The sequence below is a fragment of the Schistocerca americana genome, chromosome 1, assembly GCF_021461395.2.
Source record: "Schistocerca americana isolate TAMUIC-IGC-003095 chromosome 1, iqSchAmer2.1, whole genome shotgun sequence".
NCBI lineage: Eukaryota > Metazoa > Arthropoda > Insecta > Orthoptera > Acrididae > Schistocerca > Schistocerca americana.
Window position 1 is genome coordinate 668,397,830 of NC_060119.1, and position 22,725 is coordinate 668,420,554.

The following is a 22,725-nucleotide window of genomic DNA, read 5'->3' on the forward strand; positions in this document are numbered from 1 at the left end:
ACTCGCACGCCGCCCCCACTCCTAGTATTAACCACTATGTCAAGGAGCTTTTATAGTGAACATACTGTCCTTCATTTAAGCCCGTATTACACCGAGCAAGTTTAGCCGTAAGTTTGCTAGACGCTGTGGGTGATTGTGGGCTTGCCGGAAACAGGTACGACTAACTTACTTGCACTTTAATGCTGAGTGGGCAGAGAAAATAACGAAAACGTTATCAAGAACACGTCTATAGTGGAGAAACGGTGGACAAGATGATATACGTACGGATCTATGGTACGGAAGTTACCACTGGAACGAAACTTACCTATTTAATTTGCGGTGTCGTATCTGAACAATATAGCACACGACGTTGTTTTAATAGATTGACATATTTAGTCAGCGATGTATTTGGTCTCACGATACACACAACACTGGAAATTCTTGTCACAGCTTCAGTGGGCAGATGCATGTTGTAATAATTAAGAACTTTACAGCATACAATCACAACTCAGTGGCGCAAACGCGTGAACGGGCTACTGTATATTTAGAGTACATCCTTTCCTCACCTGGAGCACAGGGAGGGGAAGGATGGCGAGCCTAGCACCCATAACGTCTTTTACCCCTGGGAATGATCGCCATAACTCATTTGACAGCAGACTGAGTGGACATGGGACCGCCTTGGAGGAATTGGAACGAGGAAATTCCTCCTCCATCCCCCCCCCCCCCCCCCCCCACCCACCGCCACCAACACTTACATCTGCCTCCCAGCCATACGTGATTTTGTCCTTTAACTCCTGCGAAGCAAACTGCCACTCTTCTGATTTTTCAAGGCAGGAAGAAACAATTTCCATTGCTTCATCTATCTGTGTGGCTCTAGGACCTACTTGTTTTTCTTCACCACTGACTGGTTGTAAAAAAAATCTGTGACAAAACCTATGATATTGAAAAGCTTGGGACATAGGTCCTCATCACGATATGTTTCATTACTTCTCGAGCTCAGTCATCACCTCGCCTTTCAGATACTCTTAATTCAAGTTTTATCACTTTATTAACAATATTTCGCTTTGCTTAGGTTCAAATGGTTCAAATGGCTCTGAGCACTATGGGACTCAACTGCTGAGGTCATTAGTCCCCTAGAACTTAGAACTACTTAAACCTAACTAACCTAAGGACATCACACACATCCATGCCCGAGGCAGGATTCGAACCTGCGACCGTAGCGGTCTCGCGGTTCCAGACTGTAGCGCCAGAACCGCTCGGCCACCAGCGGCCGGCTGCTTTGCTTAGGGAAGTCTGCTACAATGTGGTGCAATTTGCTGGATTACAGAGCGTTTCCGGTCCTTTCTATCACTTTAGCCACATCACCATCTGCCAAATTGCCATCGTATACAAAAGACACCTCCGTACGATCTGAAGCACTCATTTTAAACGTACTGACCGCACAGTAAAAGTAAACTCAAACGAGGAAAGGAAAATGTTCAGGACACAAGGAGTATTGAACGCCTACCCTGCACAACTAGGAAGACCGGGCGTGGCTAACAATGTAAACAGTAACAAGGGAACGGAGGGAATTGCAGCCTCGGTTGTTTACGACATATCAATCGAAGTACACTCCTGGAAATTGAAATAAGAACACCGTGAATTCATTGTCCCAGGAAGGGGAAACTTTATTAACACATTCCTGGGGTCAGATACATCACATGATCACACTGACAGAACCACAGGCACATAGACACAGGCAACAGAGCATGCACAATGTCGGCACTAGTACAGTGTATATCCACCTATCGCAGCAATGCAGGCTGCTATTCTCCCATGGAGACGATCGTAGAGATGCTGGATGTAGTCCTGTGGAACGGCTTGCCATGCCATTTCCACCTGGCGCCTCAGTTGGACCAGCGTTCGTGCTGGACGTGCAGACCGCGTGAGACGACGCTTCATCCAGTCCCAAACATGCTCAATGGGGGACAGATCCGGAGATCTTGCTGGCCAGGGTAGTTGACTTACACCTTCTAGAGCACGTTGTGTGGCACGGGGTAAATGCGGACGTGCATTGTCCTGTTGGAACAGCAAGTTCCCTTTCCGGTCTAGGAATGGTAGAACGATGGGTTCGATGACGGTTTGGATGTACCGTGCACTTTTCAGTGTCCCCTCGACGATCACCAGTGGTGTACGGCCAGTGTAGGAGATCGCTCCCCACACCATGATGCCGGGTGTTGGTCCTGTGTGCCTCGGTCGTATGCTGTCCTGATTGTGGCGCTCACCTGCACGGCGCCAAACACGCATACGACCATCATTGGCACCAAGGCAGAAGCGACTCTCATCGCTGAAGACGACACGTCTCCATTCGTCCCTCCATTCACGCCTGTCGCGACACCACTGGAAGCGGGCTGCACGATGTTGGGGCGTGAGCGGAAGACGGCCTAACGGTGTACGGGACCGTAGCCCAGCTTCATGGAGACGGTTGCGTATGGTCCTCGCCGATACCCCAGGAGCAACAGTATCCCTAATTTGCTGGGAAGTGGCGGTGCGGTCCCCTGCGGCACTGCGTAGGATCCTACGGTCTTGGCGTGCATCCGTGCGTCGCTGCGGTCCGGTCCCAGGTCGACGGGCACGTGCACCTTCCGCCGACCACTGGCGACAACATCGATGTACTGTGGAGACCTCACGCCCCACGTGTTGAGCAATTCGGCGGTACGTCCACCCGGCCTCCCGCATGCCCACTATACGCCCTCGCTCAAAGTCCGTCAACTGCACATACGGTTCACGTCCACGCTGTCGCGGCATGCTACCAGTGTTAAAGACTGCGATGGAGCTCCGTATGCCACGGCAAACTGGCTGCCACTGACGGCGGCGGTGCACAAATGCTGCGCAGCTAGCGCCATTCGACGGCCAACACCGCGGTTCCTGGTGTGTCCGCTGTGCCGTGCGTGTGATCATTGCTTGTACAGCCCTCTCGCAGTGTCCGGAGCAAGTATGGTGGGTCTGACACACCGGTGTCAATGTGTTCTTTTTTCCATTTCCAGGAGTGTAGATTAATAGATACCTCTACACCGGAAGGTGGGACAGGTTTATGTCTCTCTATTGGAAATTTCATTTCGTTGAATAACTTTGATTTAAAAAAAAAGGAATTAGCTGGTCTTTCAATTTTGCGAATGCTTAATAATGCCTAAAATTGAAGAACCAGATGCTTTTGTAACATGAAATGTCATACTCTACAACTTTGGTTACTTGACACTTTTCATTTGGTGTAGCCGTTTCTAAATACAGGCTTTGGAGTCGACTTTTTAGCCAAGTTGAAAAAATGACCGAACTGCTTGCAGCCAAACGGCTGCACTGATTCTGACATTTAAGTTGATCATTGGAAACAAAATTTAATGCTCTTTCGTTCTGGTAATGGTGACATTTTCAGTAGTATGCATAGTTTCCAAGTAATAGGCGAATGTCCGAGAAGAGTGCCAAAATTATGTAAGTTTCTTGCCACAAAAAGTTGTATGAGGATTGTGAAGGTCGGAAACTTGGATTCTACATAGTCTCAACTATATACATAAGATAAAAATATGAAATCTTCTTACCCGACATTCAGAGACTTGATTGTAGCAAGCAGTGACTCACACGTGGCAAATATAATGTAGTTTTGCGATACTAATCACGTACATAATATGTCGCATGACAGTATCATGTCTCCTAAATGATGCAGAAGTTTATAAAGAAGTTAATTTTTATGAAGTATCAGTCGCTTCCGTCTACACATTGCCTACATATCTAACTTGCTTCAAGTTATTCAAATGTAGTTTCCTACAAATATTAGTGCGCACAGACTTAACTGTACGAGTGTGCAGTTGATGCAAATAACCACATGGTATATCAGCAAGGATATTCTCTTTAATGGTGTGTGTTTTACTACGTTCAGTAGCGGTTGAAAAGAGACGTAGAACGACTTGGTAAATGTTAACGGTGAAATGGAGGAAGTACGAAACTGTATCGGAAAAGAGGGGAGTCTTCTGATGGCACAGAGCAAATTTCGCCCTCCTGGGCTATGATTACAAGTAGGTGTAAGGTTGGAAGTGTATGCTGACACACCACAACCACATGTGAGTTCCAGTGACTCTCTACTCAGGGATCCAGGAGAAGGGATTAGATCGCCGCGGACTTGAGTGGATGATTTTCTTTTTAATGTTAGCTTCTTTTGATAAAGCTACCAGTATCAAGAAATACAGCAAATGTCCGCTTTTCGTAGCCATTTGTATGCCAAAAGAAAGTTTCAATCAGGTTCGTGCAGTTTCATATTTGTCAACAGTGTGCTGACTGTATTTTAATGTTACATCTGTTCTGTGCAAAGTACCCAATTCTATAATGTAACAGACGCAGGCACCGCATGCGTGTGTCAGGAACTAACGTAGACACAAACCACCACATGTCGTGTATTAATTTGCTTTATTACCAGTTTCACTACATAGACGAGTGACTCCTGACAGCAACACGCTAAAGGTTGAAAAATTGACTCAACACCATCGTCAAGCAGTTTTTGCTTTTGATTATGGTGCAGAGCAGATCTTTGAATCTTTAATGTGTTATCATGAGAACAATGAATATCTGACGATGTTCTCGTGCGTTGAGGGAAACTACTAATACATCTATTAATACGGGGAATACAGGGCACGTGGCTGCTCATATCTAATTTCTTTAATCACTATGTTTTGCGAGTCACATAACGTATAAGTTAAGTTTGAAGTGCACTTACTTTATTTCATTATGTATTCAGTACCTGTATGCACACATTACATTGGTATGCAGTTGCAGAGTTGCTCCGCGAAGAAGATAGCACTGATACCTGTCCTCCACCGTTACTCTCACATATTGTCGGGTATTGTGCATCTGAAATGGCTGCCATGTCCTGAAGGACGCTCAATACCTCTACCTCGAAATCCTCACTGTCGTGTTGGTTGCTGTTCAGTGCTATCAGTGGAGATAGCAGTGGTATCGTAAACTGTCGCGCCTACCGTTGGTATATAATGAACTAAATTATATTAGAGCAGAAAGCATTATTAGTGTTTAACGCTCCTTCACTATGGTACATTAGGCAAGGACCACAAACAGACCGCGCGAATAAATGGACCAACCTGGCAATCGTGTCAAGCAATTTAGGCAAAGTGCGACAAATCTATCTGGATGTTCAAACGGGTATTTGAACCCAGACTCCCGAATGTTGGTCCAGTGCCTTAACCACAATATCGTCTTGCGTGGTGTCGACATGTTTGCTATAACAGCTGGACAGGTTCATTTTGCACTCTCACTGTTGCCTCATGTTTTGGCACAGTACGTCCGTCGAAAGCATTCACATGCCCTCTCCCAGCTGAAGTATTTTTGGTTTCTGGAGAATGGAAGTTAATACTGTCATCTGTGAGTTACCCGTCTAGCACGCAACATACGGAGTCGAACCGTAAACGCAGTCAGGTCCACGCCAGTGTCAGTCTTGCAACACTGTGGACGAAGCAGGAGGAGGAGGAGATTAGTGTTTAACGTCCCGTCGACAACGAGGTCATTAGAGACGGAGCGCAAGCCCGGGTGAGGGAAGGATGCTGAAGGAAATCGGCCGTGCCCTTTCAAAGGAACCATCCCGGCATTTGCCTGAAGCGATTGAGGGAAATCACGGAAAACCTAAATCAGGATGGCCGGAGACGGGATTGAACCGTCGTCCTCCCGAATGCGAGTCCAGTGTGCTAACCACTGCGCCAACTCGCTCGGTGACGAAGCAGCATTGTCCGTTACTCTCACGAGGGCAATGAGGCGGTCATTGCATGTTGTGATCAGATTTCGTTCTGTGTATAAGGTATTCACTGTGTAGAGCTGTCATCCTGAATTTTCGTACCACACATGAATCACTGTCAGAAGGATGTCACTTCTACAGATGGCACGGCTTCCACATGTCTTATCGTTCTTCTTAGTTTGCCTTACCCAGATACTGATAATGCGAGCTTTGAGGACTAAGAGGCATACTGGCAGTTACTTTCACGTTTTAAAACAGATCTTTGCAGACTGAGTCCAGGTTTTACGATGGCATTTCCTATCACACTACAAAGAATGCTTCTACTAATAGAGAGGGGGGCACCAGTGGACTTAGACAAATGCCTGTGGTTATTGCGATCGATTGAGACATCGACTTAAGGTCAAATTCTGAATTCAGACAAATAGTATTAAAGGAAATGAAATCGGTAAACGTAGTAGGTCACATAATAGAGTGAAAAGTGAAATCAGGTTGCTTCACAAGAATACGAGAGTTAGAGGGTCAAAAGTAAAGTAGCTGACTTGTTACTTTGTTTGCAAGAGCGTAGTAGGTGGGAAAAAATTGATTTCACTTTTGTTTTCCAAAAAACAATAACGCAGGTACAGAACATCTTAATTTTAGTGGTTTTAGGTTTGCGACGTATTCACACACATCCAATATGGGTAAAGCAGGTGTTATCAGATTCATAAAAACAAAGATAAGTATAAAACCAGAAATAACAAAATTCTATGTAGATCGAAATATAGAACCATGTGCTTGTGAGGTAACACTGAGAAAAACGATTGTGATTGTACCAGTCCACAGGTGTCCGCTAGGTTGTTCGGAAATTCTAATGAAAATTTCGATGAATTATTTTCCTATCTGTCACATAGATGGAAGGGATTTCTAATTTGTGGTGATTTTGAAGTAAATTCCTTGAAGAATCTGACAGAAAAAAAATCACGTAGTGGCGCTCCTAGCCACTTATAACTTAGTATGTCATAAACTTCACAACCAGATTCTACATCTACATCTACATTTATACTCCGCAAGCCACCCAACGGTGTGTGGCGGAGGGCACTTTACGTGCCACTGTCATTACCTCCCTTTCCTGTTCCAGTCGCGTATGGTTCGCGGGAAGAACGACTGTCTGAAAGCCTCCGTGCGCGCTCTAATCTCTCTAATTTTACAATCGTGATCTCCTCGGGAGGTATATGTAGGGGGAAGCAATATATTCGATACCTCATCCAGAAACCTGGCGAGCAATCTACACCGCGATGCAGAGCGCCTCTCTTGCAGAGTCTGCCACCTGAGCCTATCAAACATCTCCGTAACGCTATCACGGTTACCAAATAACCCTGTGACGAAACGCGCCGCTCTTCTTCGGATCTTGTTTGGATCTTCTTTGGATCTTCTCTTCCGTCAAACCGATCTGGTACGGATCCCACACTGATGAGCAATACTCAAGTATAGGTCGAACGAGTGTTTTGTAAGCCACCTCCTTTGTTGATGGACTACATTTTCTAAGCACTCTCCCAATGAATCTCAACCTGGTACCCGCCTTACCAACAATTAATTTTATATGATCATTCCACTTCAAATCGTTCCTCACGCATACTCCCAGATATTTTACAGAAGTAACTGCTACCAGTGTTTGTTCCGCTATCATATAATCATACAATAAAGGATCCTTCTTTCTATGTATTCGCAATACATTACATTTGTCTATGTTATGGGACAGTTGCCACTCCCTGCACCAAGTGCCTGTCCGCTGCAGATCTTCCTGCATTTCGCTACAATTTTCTAATGCTGCAACTTCTCTGTATACTACAGAATCATCCGCGAAAAGCCGCATGGAACTTCCGACACTATCTACTAGGTCATTTATGTATATTGTGAAAAGCAATGGTCCCATAACACTCCCCTGTGGCACGCCAGAGGTTACTTTAACGTCTGTAGACGTCTCTCCATTGATAACAACATGCTGTGTTCTGTTTGCTAGAAACTCTTCAATCCAGCCACACAGCTGGTCTGATATTCCGTAGACTCTTACTTTGTTTATTTGGCGACAGTGCGGAACTGTATCGAACGCCTTCCGGAAGTCAAGAAAAATAGCATCTACCTGGGAGCCTTTATCTAATATTTTCTGGGTCTCATGAACAAATAAAGCGAGTTGGGTCTCACATGATCGCTGTTTCCGGAATCCATGTTGATTCCTACATAGTAGATTCTGGGTTTCCAAAAACGACATGATACTCGAGCAAAAAACATGTTCTAAAATTCTACAACAGATCGACGTCAGAGATATAGGTCTATAGTTTTGCGCATCTCCTCGACGACCCTTCTTGAAGACTGGGACTACCTGTGCTCTTTTCCAATCATTTGGAACCCTCCGTTCCTCTGGAGACTTGCGGTACACGACTGTTAGAAGGGAGGCATGTTCTTTCGCGTACTCTGTGTAGAATCGAATTGGTATCCCGTCAGGTCCAGTGAACTTTCCTCTATTGAGTGATTCCAGTTGCTTTTCTATTCCTTGGACACTTATTTCGATGTCAGCCATTTTTTCGTTTGTGCGAGGATTTAGAAAAGGAACTGCAGTGCGGTCTTCCACTGTGAAACAGCTTTGGAAAAAGGTGTTTAGTATTTCAGCTTTACGCGTGTCATCCTCTGTTTCAATGCCATCATCATCCCGGAGTGTCTGGATATGCTGTTTCGAGCCACTTACTGATTTAACGTAAGACCAGAACTTCCTAGGATTTTCTGTCAAGTCGGTACATAGAATTTTACTTTCGAATTCACTGAACGCTTCACGCATAGCCCTCCTTACGCTAACTTTGACATCGTTTAGCTTCAGTTTGTCTGAGAGGTTTTGGCTGCGTTTAAACTTGGAGTGTAGCTCTCTTTGCAGTGAAGCTCTCTTTGCTTTCGCAGTAGTTTCCTAACTTTGTTGTTGTACCACGGTGGGTTTTTCCCGTCCCTCACAGTTTTACTCGGCACGTACCTGTCTAAAACGCATTTTACGATTGCCTTGAACTTTTTCCATAAACACTCAACATTGTCAGTGTCGGAACAGAAATTTTCGTTTTGATCTGTTAGGCTAAACACATAAACCTTCCTCCCTTTTTGTATATTCCTATTAACTTCCATATTCAGGGATGCTGCAACGGCCTTATGGTCACTGATTCCCTGTTCTGCACTTAAAGAGTCGAAAAGTTCGGGTCTGTTTGTTATCAGTAGGTCCAAGATGTTATCTCCACGAGTCAGTTCTCTGTTTAATTGCTCGAGGTAATTTTCGGATAGTGTACTCAGTATAATGTCACTCGACGCTCTGTCCCTACCACCCGTCCTAAACATCTGAGTGTCCCAGTCTATATCTGGTAAATTGAAATCTCCACCTAAGACTATAACATGCTGAGAAAATTTATGTGAAATGTATTCCAAATTTTCTCTCAGTTGTTCTGCCACTAATGCTGCTGAGTCGGGAGGTCGGTAAAAGGAGCCAATTATTAACCTAGCTCGGTTGTTGAGTGTAACCTCCACCCATAATAATTCACAGGAACCATCCACTTCTACTTCACTACAGGATAAATTACTACTAACGGCGATGAACACTCCACCACCGGTTGCATGCAATCTATCCTTTCTAAACACCGTCTGTACCTTTGTAAAAATTTCGGCAGAATTTATCTCTGGCTTAAGCCAGCTTTCTGTACTGAAGATAGCAGTACCCTTTGTAATTTTGCTACCTAGTTTTCAGTGAAACGTAAAGGAATTTGTAAGGAATGTGCCACGAAGTGCGCGTTAGCTACTGTGGGTCGAGAATCGTCGTGTTGTGACATACGGGTCATAATAACACATACGGAAAGAGATCGAGGGACAGCCTAGCCGTGCTGGGCTTTTTCTGCATAAGTGACTAATTATATCTATTCAAGAGTAGTTGTATGCAGGTCCTTCTGGATGACTGGATGATTTAATTTCTACGAACATTATCTTGCCGCTATGATACGGATAGGAGGAACATCTGTCCTTTCAGACAGTATCAGAAGCAAAGATATCCTTGGTGCTCCACTTACATGAAAGGAGACCTTAGAGAATCTACATTTTCCTATCGCGCATAGAATTTGCGTAATACTAAGTGCCATTCAAACTTAAACAACACGGAATTGGTTTCTAGTTTTCTGTACTTACGTTGTGCAGCCAGGAGAGCCTACGCCAGGGTGGGTTGGCCCTGACTTGGCACTCAAAGTAGACGTCGTCGCCCTCCTTGATGTCGTCCGCGTTCAGTGTGGATCCCAGGAGGAGCGACACTATAGGTGGATCTGTGGGGTGGAGATTTCAGACTTTACTGAGATGTACAAAAATATCAAGCAGACAGAGCAATACGCTTGAGCATACTTATCAAGTCGGAAATGATCATGAAATTGTGTAAAATGGTAAAGTAAGCGGCTTCAATGTTGTAACACAGATGTACAAAATTCCTTTCACTAACTGCTGATATAACTTTAAGGATTATATTCCATGTCAGCACACAGTCTTCAGGGTTAGATTTTAAGACAACTTGTCAAATTAAAGTGTAGTTGTTTTTCGTCTCCATATTAGCAAAATAATCCATAATCGAAAAGCAATACAAATTACTGATATTTTATGTTGGATATCTGCCGATTAAATACTTTATTTCCAAGTGAAATGCATACTGTAACTTCCTAACTACGTAATATTAACTCAATTTTACATAGCTGGTTGACAAAACATGATCAAAATGTGTTTCTTTGTTTATTAAACTTAGCATGTGGTATTAAGCAATGGCATATACCAATATTTGTGATAACAGCGAGGTGACTTTCCTGTAGAACAAATATTGTTGCAAAAATAAATTTTAGAATTGGTTCTACCTCTTTCCACAATCGCATGATCACATCCTTCTCTGGTATTATATTTATCTGTTTTATGTACTGTCTCAAAGCTGCAGTTCAAACAGCAACAAATGCAAAACCAAATCTACATTAAATCAGTAGCTTATATATCTTGCTTTCACATTAATTATTATTATTTTTTAACGCCACAATTTTATCTATGTATCTCAGAGACTGCAATGTAGAACAAAACTCAGGAGACCAAGTGAAAATAAATAAAACCGAATTTTATGTACTGCTATCTGAAATTATTCACAAAGAGTTGTTCTTATGGGGCAGCCGCAGCTGTACAAATCCATGTCATAAAATGTTGAAACTGCACAACAGTTGCTTAATACACAATCTTTCGGCACACTGAAGTTCCATCATCGGGCAGAAGCCGTAATAATAAAACTGTTCTGTTACATGCGAATGGGAGGGGATCTTCAAGACTGTAACATCAGACAAGGAACTATGCGATTAAAATTTCTAAACTAAAATAAATTAAAAGAGAGAACGGGGCCTCACTTAGAAATAAAATCACTTAATCATCTGAAGTTGTCATGGAACCGATCGTTCCATGTCAAAATGGTAAAAGGGACCGAAAGAGAAACAGATATAACAACCGGACACCAAAAGATACCAACATAATGAAACAGGTAAAATGTTATACAAATGAAGGGAGGGGAGGAAATCACATATTGCGTGGAATTACTTACATAGACTCTATAACAAGAGTATCCCGTGCTGCTCAACCCAGAATACAAACGGGAAAACTACGTGACAGCAAACACTAGCCGTGAGAGACTAAGCCGGACATGACCGAAACGCAGGCATAGTATGAACCAGACATGAGACGGGTGAACTGTTTGAACTGAAAATCTGCCTGGATAATGTCATAATTAACGGGAACACTTTTGTGATACAGGTCTGTGAGTTCATTGAGTTCATTATTTGTATCGAGATGATGGAAATGAAGACTTCCTAGGATTTCAGTTTATTCCAGAACACTGAGTATTCGACCTCTTCTGCAGTGTTAAGGAAGTTAAATTATCGCTAACCTGCTGCAGAAATACATCTGGAATCGGCCAAGTGTTTACGTTCTTTAAATCTCGTATAAAAATTCCTGCCTGTCTGACCAATGTATCTGGTCTTATAGAACTGGCTTTTATCACACTCGCTAGGATAGACTCTAGGATAGGAGAAAGGATCCTCTTTGAAGACTTTATTGTTCCTTAATCTACGACGAGACACACTGTCAACGCACGCAACACACCGAGTGGTGAGGTTACATTCTTGAGAAATTTGATGCAGGTTTTCTTAAAGAACATTTTTACTTCAGGGAGTCTATTGTGATAAAAAACAGGTAAGATCTAATTACAGTTGTTAAAAATACCAACATCGCAGTAGGTACCAATATGGCTACCTTTGGTGTCAGTCATACGTGTACTAATATAGCTACAGACGAAATATGTGGCATCGTTCTTGAAAACCTCATCAGATTTAGCAGCAGTCCATCGGACGAAATCAAGAAGGTTGTTAATATTTTAACTTTGGTCTTGCGTTATAATTATTTTAAATTTGGTGACCAAGTATCCAGGCAGCAACAGGGTCTGGCCATTGGTCCCCCCCCCCCCCCCCCCCCCGGCTTGCACTGTAGCTTCGAGTACGAGTTTTTTTAAGAAGTATTAAGGTATGTTGGCAAAGTTACGTTATGTCATTTTTGTTCAATACAGAGCAAGGAAGAGTGTGACAATTTACATAAAAATTTAATACATTCCATGGAAAGATTTCTTTTTCTGTTCAGCATCAGATTCACGGAACTTTGGCGTATTTAGACTTAGGGATCACCTTAAATGTCGGCAAGGTCGAGTTTGACATCTATACAAAAGAGTCTAGCACTGACATAGTTATGAATGTACCATTGAACCACGCGTTTAAACATAAAACTGCTGCTTTCTGGTCCATCCCATTCAGATTAAGGGGAGCCGGAGGTGCCTATGCTGCCCATGTTAAAATCACTAAGTTTGAGGAACATTTATGAGTAAACTACCAAATAGAAAAATTTGATTTTTTTTTACATATAGAGTGGTTTAGTATTGCAGTTATGACAGAGGGATTTTGGAGTATCTTTTCTAGTTTCCTTTCAATTATTTTTTTTTTATTAATGACCCTATTTTTTTTTACAAATAATTGCTTTATAATTAAACTGAAATGAAACTACTGAACACATTGCCAAATGGCTGTGTTACAATGTAAGTTTGACCACTAGGAGTGCTGTACAAAAATTTCATCTCTCTAGCTTGAGTGGATTTTGAGAAAATGTTCCTTATATTCGAAAAATTCTAATTTACGGGAAATGGCTATCAAAGTTTCTCAATACATTCCTGCACTATAGGATGGATTATCGGGTCTTCTTCTTCATCCTCCAAAAGCTTCCTCTTCTGTCTTCTTTTCTGCCCTGTTAATCCATCATACTTCATATGCCTTTCTCTTCTTTCTGCTCCTCTTATCCTTTCTCTGTCATGTTTCTTAGTGCTCGTACAGTGTTCACCCCAGCTGTAAATCCTAATGCCTTCAGAACTTCATACTTCACAGTGTTCCCTTGGTTGTAGGTTGCTATTGCATCATAAATGCCAAAGTGCAGTGTTTTTATGCTTACAACACCCTTTTAGGAATCACTTTCCAAATCAAATTGTTTACGCTCTCATTAGGATTCTGCGTCTTTCCGCGTAGACATTTGTGTAACAATTCTGGCTGTGCTAAGTCATGAAAAATTGGTTTTATTGCATTTATCACAGCTGCTGGCAAACCATGTTTGTGCTCGTAGTCCTTTTTTGCATTATATTTGCACCAGAAATCTTTTGGGCACAGGCTGTGTTGAGGGTATTCATTGGAAGAGGCAGTATGAAGGAAGAATGCCCACACTGCTTTTCCCTTGTCACTAACATTACTAGTATTTTGCCTTATAGCATACCCATAGTATCTCTGTAGACGTTCAATATCACGTCATCAGTAAACCTGCCTCTCCCTCCTATTGTATTTCCATCACTGAGCTTACTTGAACCCAAAGTTTGTTAGAGCCTTCGAAGCCGTGCACCCAAACGCTTTTGCACATGCCCAATGCATTCAAACTTTTAAACTACAAATTCATTTCCATATGGTTTCAGTTCCTCTATAGTCTCGAAACCTCTGGCGTCACCATCCCCAAGGTAGTATTTGTAACTAACGGTTTACCTGGGAACTGAACGTTCAAAAATTTGTTTCACTCCATCCACTTCCATTGCTCCACTTGATCCACTAAAATTTGGCTCACAGGTTCCACTGTGCTCTCCTTTGATTTTATTTTTGCACCTACAATGTTTTGATAATATTGCAACATCTATCACTTTTGCACTATCACCACAAGTAGCAGTTACAACCCCATTCAGGGATTTATGACCCCTCTATTGCCAGGAACCATCTAATGCCACTACCAAATCCCTAGAACCACCGTTCATTTCTACAGATTCCTCCACTGCTTCCTTAATGGTTTTAGAAAGCCACATCTTCAACAGAGGATCCTACCAGTTCACAGTAGTACCCAAATTTGCTTGGAGGCGATGGCAAGTTCATAATACCACAAAACAGTTTACCAGCAACAGACCCTTTCCCAACGGATCGAAGACCATACACAAGTCGAACATTCACGTCAAACACTCTAGATCGTCCATTTTCACCAAAGAGACTGGCATGTGAATTGTAGAAAGTTACTTGATACTTGCAACATGCACAGATTATCTTCATCTCGCAAGCTAAACCAAAGTGCTTTGTTATCTCTAGTCCCACTCCTACACTTGAACACATTTTACACAGAACACTTTCTTTCAGCACAGAAGATAATAATCCAATATACAGTACTTCGTTAATATCATCACTGTCACTAACATATTCACGAAATCTGTCACTTCCACCAGTTAGCTTCCTGCTAGAAGATGTCACAAGGCTATGGCCAGCCATATGTTTCTTAGCAGAAGAACGCACTGTTTCAGTAATTGTAGTATCGCAACTTGGTATTAGTGTTAATTTTCTTTTCCCTACGTTCTTCCTCTTCTTATACACACGGTTACTAAAACGTGGCATCGTAACCAGAACAACGCTTTACACAAGAAGTATAATACTACCAACAACAGGCGCAACACTGAACTAATTCGAAAGGGTGAACAGCAAAGAGACGATATTTCGCGCTCCTAGCGCTTCATTTGTCACAGAAAACAATGTAGCCAACCCTTGCACACTCTCTGTATGCGTAACATAAGGCGCTGTATGCGTAACAGGCCGAGAAAATCCCAAGCAGTTCGCCAGGAAGTCACGAGAGTGTGTTAGATACATTCAGCGGCCGCCCATTTCCTCTGCAGGCGTGGGGGAAAATGGTAATAACTCCACTTCTAGGGCGAGTAGAATAGTAAATAAAAGTTTACATTAAAAAGGAATGTTCCAATTAATTTTCGGTAGCAAAAAAAAATCGTAATTTTTTTGGATTTGATCACCCCCGGCTCCCCTTAAATAATTTTCCCCTCACATCAGAGGAACATGGAAGAGAGAGCAAGTTTAATCACTCTGAAGCCAGCAGAGAAAAAGAAAAAGCACAAGTTTTATAAAATGCCCAGTCATGAATTCGTACCAGAGAGGATTCGGCAGGAACTGATGTCAGCCAACATAGTTCCAGCATTTTTCATACCAAAAAATTTGGGCAGTATGCTAAGGAACCCCGAAGTCATCAAAAAGAATACTTTCTCCTACCTCAGAGTGTATCGAAATGAGTGTGATAAAAGCAAGTTGTGTTAGAGCAGTTAAATTGGTCAGAAAGGCACGAATTTTTGTATGAGATTTAGAGAAAATAAAGACTTCGCCAGTTCCAGGTCATCTCTGACGGTGGATTTGACTGACAACCAGCATCAGCTGCAACAGGTTAGCTGTAACTTCTCTCTCTTGAACATTGCAGAGAAAGATCGGATACTGAATGTTCTGGAAGTAACTGATATCATAGGAAGCTTTCATCTCTATGCTCTCGAAACAATTAATGCATCCACAGACCGGAACAACAAAAATATTTCGCCTAATTATGACATTATCTAGGCAGATTAAGGCGTACATGTAACGTAATATTTTTACTTGCTTTTTAAATGTACATGTCAGCGTCCCTCTTAATTTTGTGATGGTTCCGTCTCCTTTCTGCTGTTACCTGCCGCTTTTCCAGTTTAATCAGTTCACCACTCTCACGTCTGGTTCCTTCCACGACTGAGTTTCGGTCGTGTACTTAGTACTCGCATCTAGTATTTACTGTTACATAGTTTTCCCATTCGCATTCCCGATTATGCAGCATGGAAGAATGCTTGTTATGGAATCTATGTAAGTAATTGCACGCAATATGTGATTTCTTCCCCTTCCTCCATTTGTATAAGATTTCACATGTTTCATTATTTTAGTTACTTTTGGTGTTTTGTTGTTATATCCGTTTCCTTTTTGCATTTCTTAGGTCCCTTTTACCATTTTGACACGGAAAATATGATTTCACGACAACACTGGGGTGAGGATGTCTTCAGATGATTAAGTGATTTTATTTGAAAGTAACGTCCCGTGCTGTCTTTTAATTTATTTTAATTTAGAAATTTTTGCCGCATAGTTCCCTATCTGATATTTTAGACTTGAGGAGCCCCTCCCACTGACGTGTTATAGAATAGTTTTATTATAACGGTTTACATCAAATGATGAAACTTTCATTGTTCTGGAACCAAGAGTGTACACGTAAAAGACTGTGGATTAAGCAACTGTTGTGCTGTTTTTCCAGTTGACGAAAGACGTCAAATCCGTTTCGTGCTCTATGGCCGACGGCGAATTTCTTGATAATCTAACGTTTAGGCAGCACAAGAGGCTAACATTCACAGAGAGTTATTCTCTATAGCTGATGGTTGATTGAAACATGTTTCGCGGTCGCAGGCTTTGTATAATAACTGTGGTCTTGTCCTAAGAATTTTCTTGGTCGCAGTAATCGAACATCCGCTTAGCAAGGGACTTTCTTTTTCTTATTGTTAGCGTGCATGAAGATGTCGACTGCTTCTCTGAACAGACTGGAATTTTAATTTCTTTCCACAGATAGAGCTTCAGTTCTTTACAAAGTTCCATTCAATCGATGAGTGCTCACCTACCACCAATTGATTCGTCTGTCCCAGCTTGCAGTTTCGTTTATGTTTCTTGATTCTCGTGTTATCGTATCGTCCCATTATTCGACATTCATTTTGTCGCAAGTGCAACGTATTCGAAAAACCTCTTTAGATATGCATATGTCTTGTCTGTCGTTTGCTGATTTGAAACACTCACTAGTTTTCCTCATTCGGTTTGAATACTGTTTATGTGCCGTATTTCGGGTGCCGTGTACTGAGAAATATGGGCGATTTTTATCGTTAACTTGGAGATGTATGACATAATGAGTACGAAATTTCTTTTTTAAAGGCGTAAATTCGCTTGTGTTCTGCTTTCTCACACCTGCTATTTGGGGAATCTTAATTGCTCCTCGGTACGCAATCAAATGTGTAACGTATACGAGATGCCATTGCTCACACATGTGACATGTTCTTCTGTTTGCGTTCAGTAGAGGGGTTACAGCAGCGGAGGTAGCCACAAACATTTGCGTCGTGTGTGTGGGTAACGCCACTGGAGAGAGCAAGGCAAGAGAATGGTTTTCTCGTTCTAAGGAAGATTGTGTTGTCATTTGTGAGTCTCCATTTGAGTAATACATTCGGGGTTTGTGAAGATGATTTAGACGCATTAATCCACGATGGCCCAAGTTGCTGCACTCGGACACTGCCAAATGTCATGAAGTGTGATTATTCCACCATGGTGTGACATTTGCATGCAATGGAGAAGGATCGGAAATCGGGTGATTGCATACCTCATGATCTAAGTCAAAACCGCAAAAGTCAGGGGGTGTGCAATATGCGCAATTCTGCTTGCTCGCCATCAATTGGCAAATGAACAACGCTTACCATTCCTATCCTGTATCGTTACTGGTGACGAAAAATGGTGTCTTTATGATAAAATAAGGAAAAGGAAGCACCGGTTGAGCACGAACTAAGTAGCAACACCCCGTGCAAAGAACTGTGCGCATTCACGAAACGTAATGTTATGCATCTGACAGAACAGCGACGGTGTGGTGTACAACGAATTGCTTCCCCGACGTTTAACCATCACTGCTGACATTTTTTGTCAACAACTGAGATGTCTTACAGGCGCAATCGAAGAACGACGACCAGGAGGCCTGCGTAAAGTGATGCCACTCAACGGTAATGGCCGCCCCATTCTGCTACACTGACAGGGAGAGGACGCCTACTCGTCATCGCCGAATGCGTACAAATTCATGGTTCATGTAGGGCGCGGTCAGACAAGAAAGTGCCCCAAGTGAGAGCTTCAGATGGCCAAGCGTTTAGGAAGTAAAAGGAATTTTGATACTGATCTATCACCATGCGCACCTTATCAATTGTCCCTGTGACAGTGTGACAGCGGTAAGAAAATTGACTCGAAAGGATAGCGGGTTTGACTCTGCTCGGCAGCCGATAGTTTAATGCTCCTTGGCAATGTGTACACTACTGATGTCACAATTAACCACAAAATCATATAGGTTATTTTGTATTTCTATGTGCACAACATCAACACGTTCCCTTTTATGCATTAACTACAATCCATTTTTAAATGTTTGCAGTCCCGCATTTCATCTTATGCCTACACTTTTTGTGCTTCTATAAATTAATAAAATAACCTATGTGATCTTGCGGTTAATTGTGAAGTCAGTAGTGTACGCAGTGCCAAGGAGTACAAAAATATTTGTCGCTGGATGGAGTCGAACCTGCGACCCTTTCAATGCGAATCCGATCACTTAAAACTATTTTTAATCACCTTTTATTCGTTATTGTTCGTTCTATTCGTTCGGGGCGGACGTCCCATGACGCATGTTCAAACTCATCATGGATCCATTCACTCAGTTTTTTTTTTTAATTGCAGAGGGCAGCTAACCCTCTGACCCAACAAGCTGGGCTACCGCTTCCTAAACACTCTCTTACCGGGACAGTTGATAAGGTGCACATGGTGATAGATCCGTATCAACATTCCTTTTATTTCCTTAACTCTTGGCCATCTGGAGTTTCCACTTGGAGCGTCTCACCAGGCGCTACACATACCATAAATTTGAAAGCATACGGTGATGACGAGTAGGCGTCCTCTCATTGTGACAAAAAAATGCTATAAAGGAGTCTCGTTGGGAAGTTATTCCACACACACCTTATTCACCTGTTCCTGGGCCACATTTTTCACGTTTCCCGTTCTCTATCGAACAACCTCCAAGAACTCCCTTTCCAGACGAAACTGCCCTCCGAACATGGCTCGACAAGTTCTTCACCTGAAAACCACGTGCGTTCCACAGTCGCGGGAAGGAAAAGTTACCCCAGCGTCGACAGATTGTTGTAAACAGTGTAAACATGAAGAATAGTATATTAACATGAATAAGATCTCTGTTACGTTTATCTGTTGCGCTTATTAAACTTCTGGTAAAACGCTACGAGCTTATGCACCAATCCACAGATGAAGTACAGAAACACGGACGTGTGAATATATAGAAAGTAAATGTGTTTTGCAAAGAATTCTCAGAAAACAAAAATAAAAGTTAGTAATATGATCTTCCCTCAAACGTATACCAAGCGTTTAAAGGGCCAAAAGGGAGTTAAAAAGTACGAATTATGGCGTGTGCATTAAGGACGGTCACGTAGCGTTAAGGATGAGAGGAGAACTTAATAGTGCGAGGAGAGAGATGGAGAGAGAGCAGAGCGGCTTACAGACGACGGTGAGCGTGAAGCTGGTCTCGAGGTAGGCGCCGGTCACGTTGGGGTTCTCTGCGCGGCACGTCACCACCTTGCCGTCGTCGTCCGTGGCGGCCACCAGCGTCAGCTCGCTCACCGTCGTGTTCTCCGCCGTCTCCTCCTGCGCAACACACGCACAGAGATACACACAGCAGTACGCAGACAGTCGTCATGGCGTCGCTGTAAGCTTCAGCCATTTGCCAATACAGCTTACATTACCCTGAATTCATATTTGCCGCAGTTAGCACACCGACTGGTCCTCAGATGCCTATAGCGTGGTTGAAGTCAGTTTCATTTAACGCTGTTAGTAATGGATACTTCATTCACTACCTGTTTCGACCGAAACATTCATCATCAGCTAACATCAAGCTATTACAGGAACCAACAAAGCTGTGAGGTCAATTATGAAATTAGAATTTAAATGACTCATCTGTGTCACTGTCATAAAGAAAAAAATATATAACCAACGTGGCAACTTTCTTAATTGTTTTTTTTACAAGTCCTCTGCATATACAGGGGTAAGCCATGAATAAGTCACAATCGCCAAAACACTAAATACCGTTTCAAATAGCAAGCGTATCGGGTGGAAGACAGCCAGTGCATAATACTCTGCACCAGTGCAGGACCGCAAATGTTTCACTAAAGTGTACCCGACTGGACCAGTGCCGATTTGTTGCCATTTTTGTAGGCCAAGGCACAGATCACAGACGAAGTCGGTCGTGATACCTGTCGCTTACGACAACTGCACTTCATGAAAAGTTAAGCCCAGTTTCGCACAGGAAGTCAAACAAGGAATAGCAAGAATCAGAAACCAGAAGCTGCTTGCGAACTTCTCCAGTGATGTCACATTGCAGTTCGAAGAAATAATCCAAGGCGATGGTCGTGTGACAATCGGTCACGTGGCACGTGTTCTATCTTCTTTCCATACAAGTGAGTAAAACATCATTCGTAAGTTGTTGTGTTGTGTCTAGACAAGACAGCCTAGACACAACGAGAGGAAGCCGAAAGGCACGCGCTAAGCCAAAGCAGGGTGCGTGAGGTCTGAAACAGGATACGTTATGAATGCTATAAAGAAAAATACGTAGCTTCTGGAATACTTAACTTTAATCCATCCTTTTGGTACATCTGGAGGTTGTGACGATACAAGTGAGACTCTTTAGATACATGCAAGGTTACTAATGGCGCCTTGCTAGGTCGTAGCCATTGACTTAGCTGAAGGCTATTCTAACTATCTGCTCGGCAAAGGAGCGAGGCTTCGTCAGTGTAGTCGCTAGCTACGTCGTCCGTGCGAGTGCTAGTCCGTATCTCGAGACCTGCCTTGTGGTGGCGCTCGGTCTGCGATCACACAGTGGCGACACGCGGGTCCGACATATACTAATGGACCGCGGCCGATTTAAAGCTACCACCTAGCAAGTGTGGTGTCTGGCGGTGACACCACATGTTGAATTCCCATAAAGTATCGACGCGTTTGAATCTTACGCCATTAGACTCCTGAGCGTAAAATGGGACAATCCACGCAGCACCAACACGAAGTGTGTCATATTGTCAAAATTTCAGCATTAAGTTAAAGCTGTTACAGCTACATACCACAGTTCCACTCTGCGGTAATTCCGAGTGCCATAAGCCACAAATGAATCAGATTTCTGACTCATACGGAAAGACAATTACGACAGTTAACGCAAACATATCATTGTGCATGATTGGAAAATCCAGTGCAGAGCCCCGACTTACCCTCAAGTGACTTTCATACGTTTGCACCGAAATTACAAAACGTAACACCGTCCAGATAGTTACTTCACGTCGGCCACGGACACAATACACACTGCAGCTCACACGGGACGACGACCACCTTGGTGTTCTCGCCCATACTCTGTGTTGGTGCTTTGCTCTGTCGACCTATCGATTTGTTTCTATACCCCTTAACACATCTGTCTTTACATAACACTTTCACAGTTCCTAGATCGGGGTCAGCGAAGTCCTAGATATTTCCGTGTTAGAAGTACACTTGCCTTCGATTGGCCCTCCGTGAGACGCTGACTACAAAGAAAGATCCGCAGCAGGAGAGACCCCTGCCACGTTTGTGCGCGCCGCCCTTTCTTCGCCTCTGGTGTTCTGGAAGGACTTCCGCGGGCTGTCTGAAAACTTCTTGGCTAGCTAGACCGTGCAGTCGTTGAGTCGCTGACGCTGTGCTTGCTGCAGCCGGCTGGCAGAGATGTATTAGGTGGACGCTTCGGCCCGTGATCACTCCCTCGACACCTCATCTTCCTTTGTAGAAGTCTAACCAAGCCAAACACTGTCGTACACGAAAATCGGCAAAGGCCGAAATCATGATTGTACAGTAGTATAAAAAAATCTATGTACAGTCTAATGGCGAAATTTTCATTTAAATACACACATCAAAATAAGTTTTGCATGACCTCGGTTCCGAGAATTCAGGAACGTGTACAGAAAATTGGAATATAGATCAACATAAACATCATTTGCGCCCTTTTTATTGTTCATGAAAATCACACATTGTATGTTGTACCACCATACAGCGAGACCTTCAGAGGTGGTGGTCCAGACTGGTACACACACGGACACCTCTAATACCTAGTACCACGTCCTCTTGCTTTGATGCATGCCTGTATTCTTCGTGGCATACTATCCACAAGTTCATCAAGGCAATCTTGGTCCAGATTGTCCCACTCCTCAATGGCCATTCGGCGTAGATCCTTCAGAGTGGTTGGAGGGTCACGTCGTCCAAAAACATCCCTTTTCAATCTGTCCCAGGCATGTTCGATAGGGTTCATGTCAGGAGAAGATGCTGGCCACTCTAGTCGAGCGATGTCGTTATCCTGAAGGAAGTCATTCACGAGATGTGCGCGATGGAGGCGCGAATTGTCGTCCATTAAGACGAATGCCTCGCCAATATTCTGCCGATATGGTTGCACTATCGGTCGGAGGATGGCATTCACGTATCGTACACCCGTTACGGCGCCTTCCGTGACCACCAGCGGTGTACGTCGACCCCACATAATGCCACCCCAAAACAGCAGGGAACTTCCACCTTGTTGCACTCGCTGGACAGTGTGTCTAAAGCGATCGGCCTGACCGGGTTTCGTCCAAACGCGTCTCTGACGATTGTCTGGTTGAAGGTATATGTGACACTCATCGGTGAAGAGAACCTGTGCCAGTCTTCAGCGATCCATTCGGCATG

General features: G+C 43.2%; 1 protein-coding gene across 1 annotated transcript in view; it reads right to left on the reverse strand.

The window, feature by feature from the left end:
• Nucleotides 1-22,725, reverse strand: part of LOC124588311 (nephrin-like) — a 178,769-nt gene that overhangs the window by 149,891 nt on the left and 6,153 nt on the right. The window contains exons 3-4 of the mRNA XM_047131470.1: nucleotides 19,503-19,647; nucleotides 9,935-10,065 (exon numbers count right to left, since the gene is read on the reverse strand). Of these exons, the coding sequence (XP_046987426.1) occupies nucleotides 9,935-10,065; nucleotides 19,503-19,647 (276 nt within the window). The remainder of the gene's footprint in view (nucleotides 1-9,934; nucleotides 10,066-19,502; nucleotides 19,648-22,725) is intronic.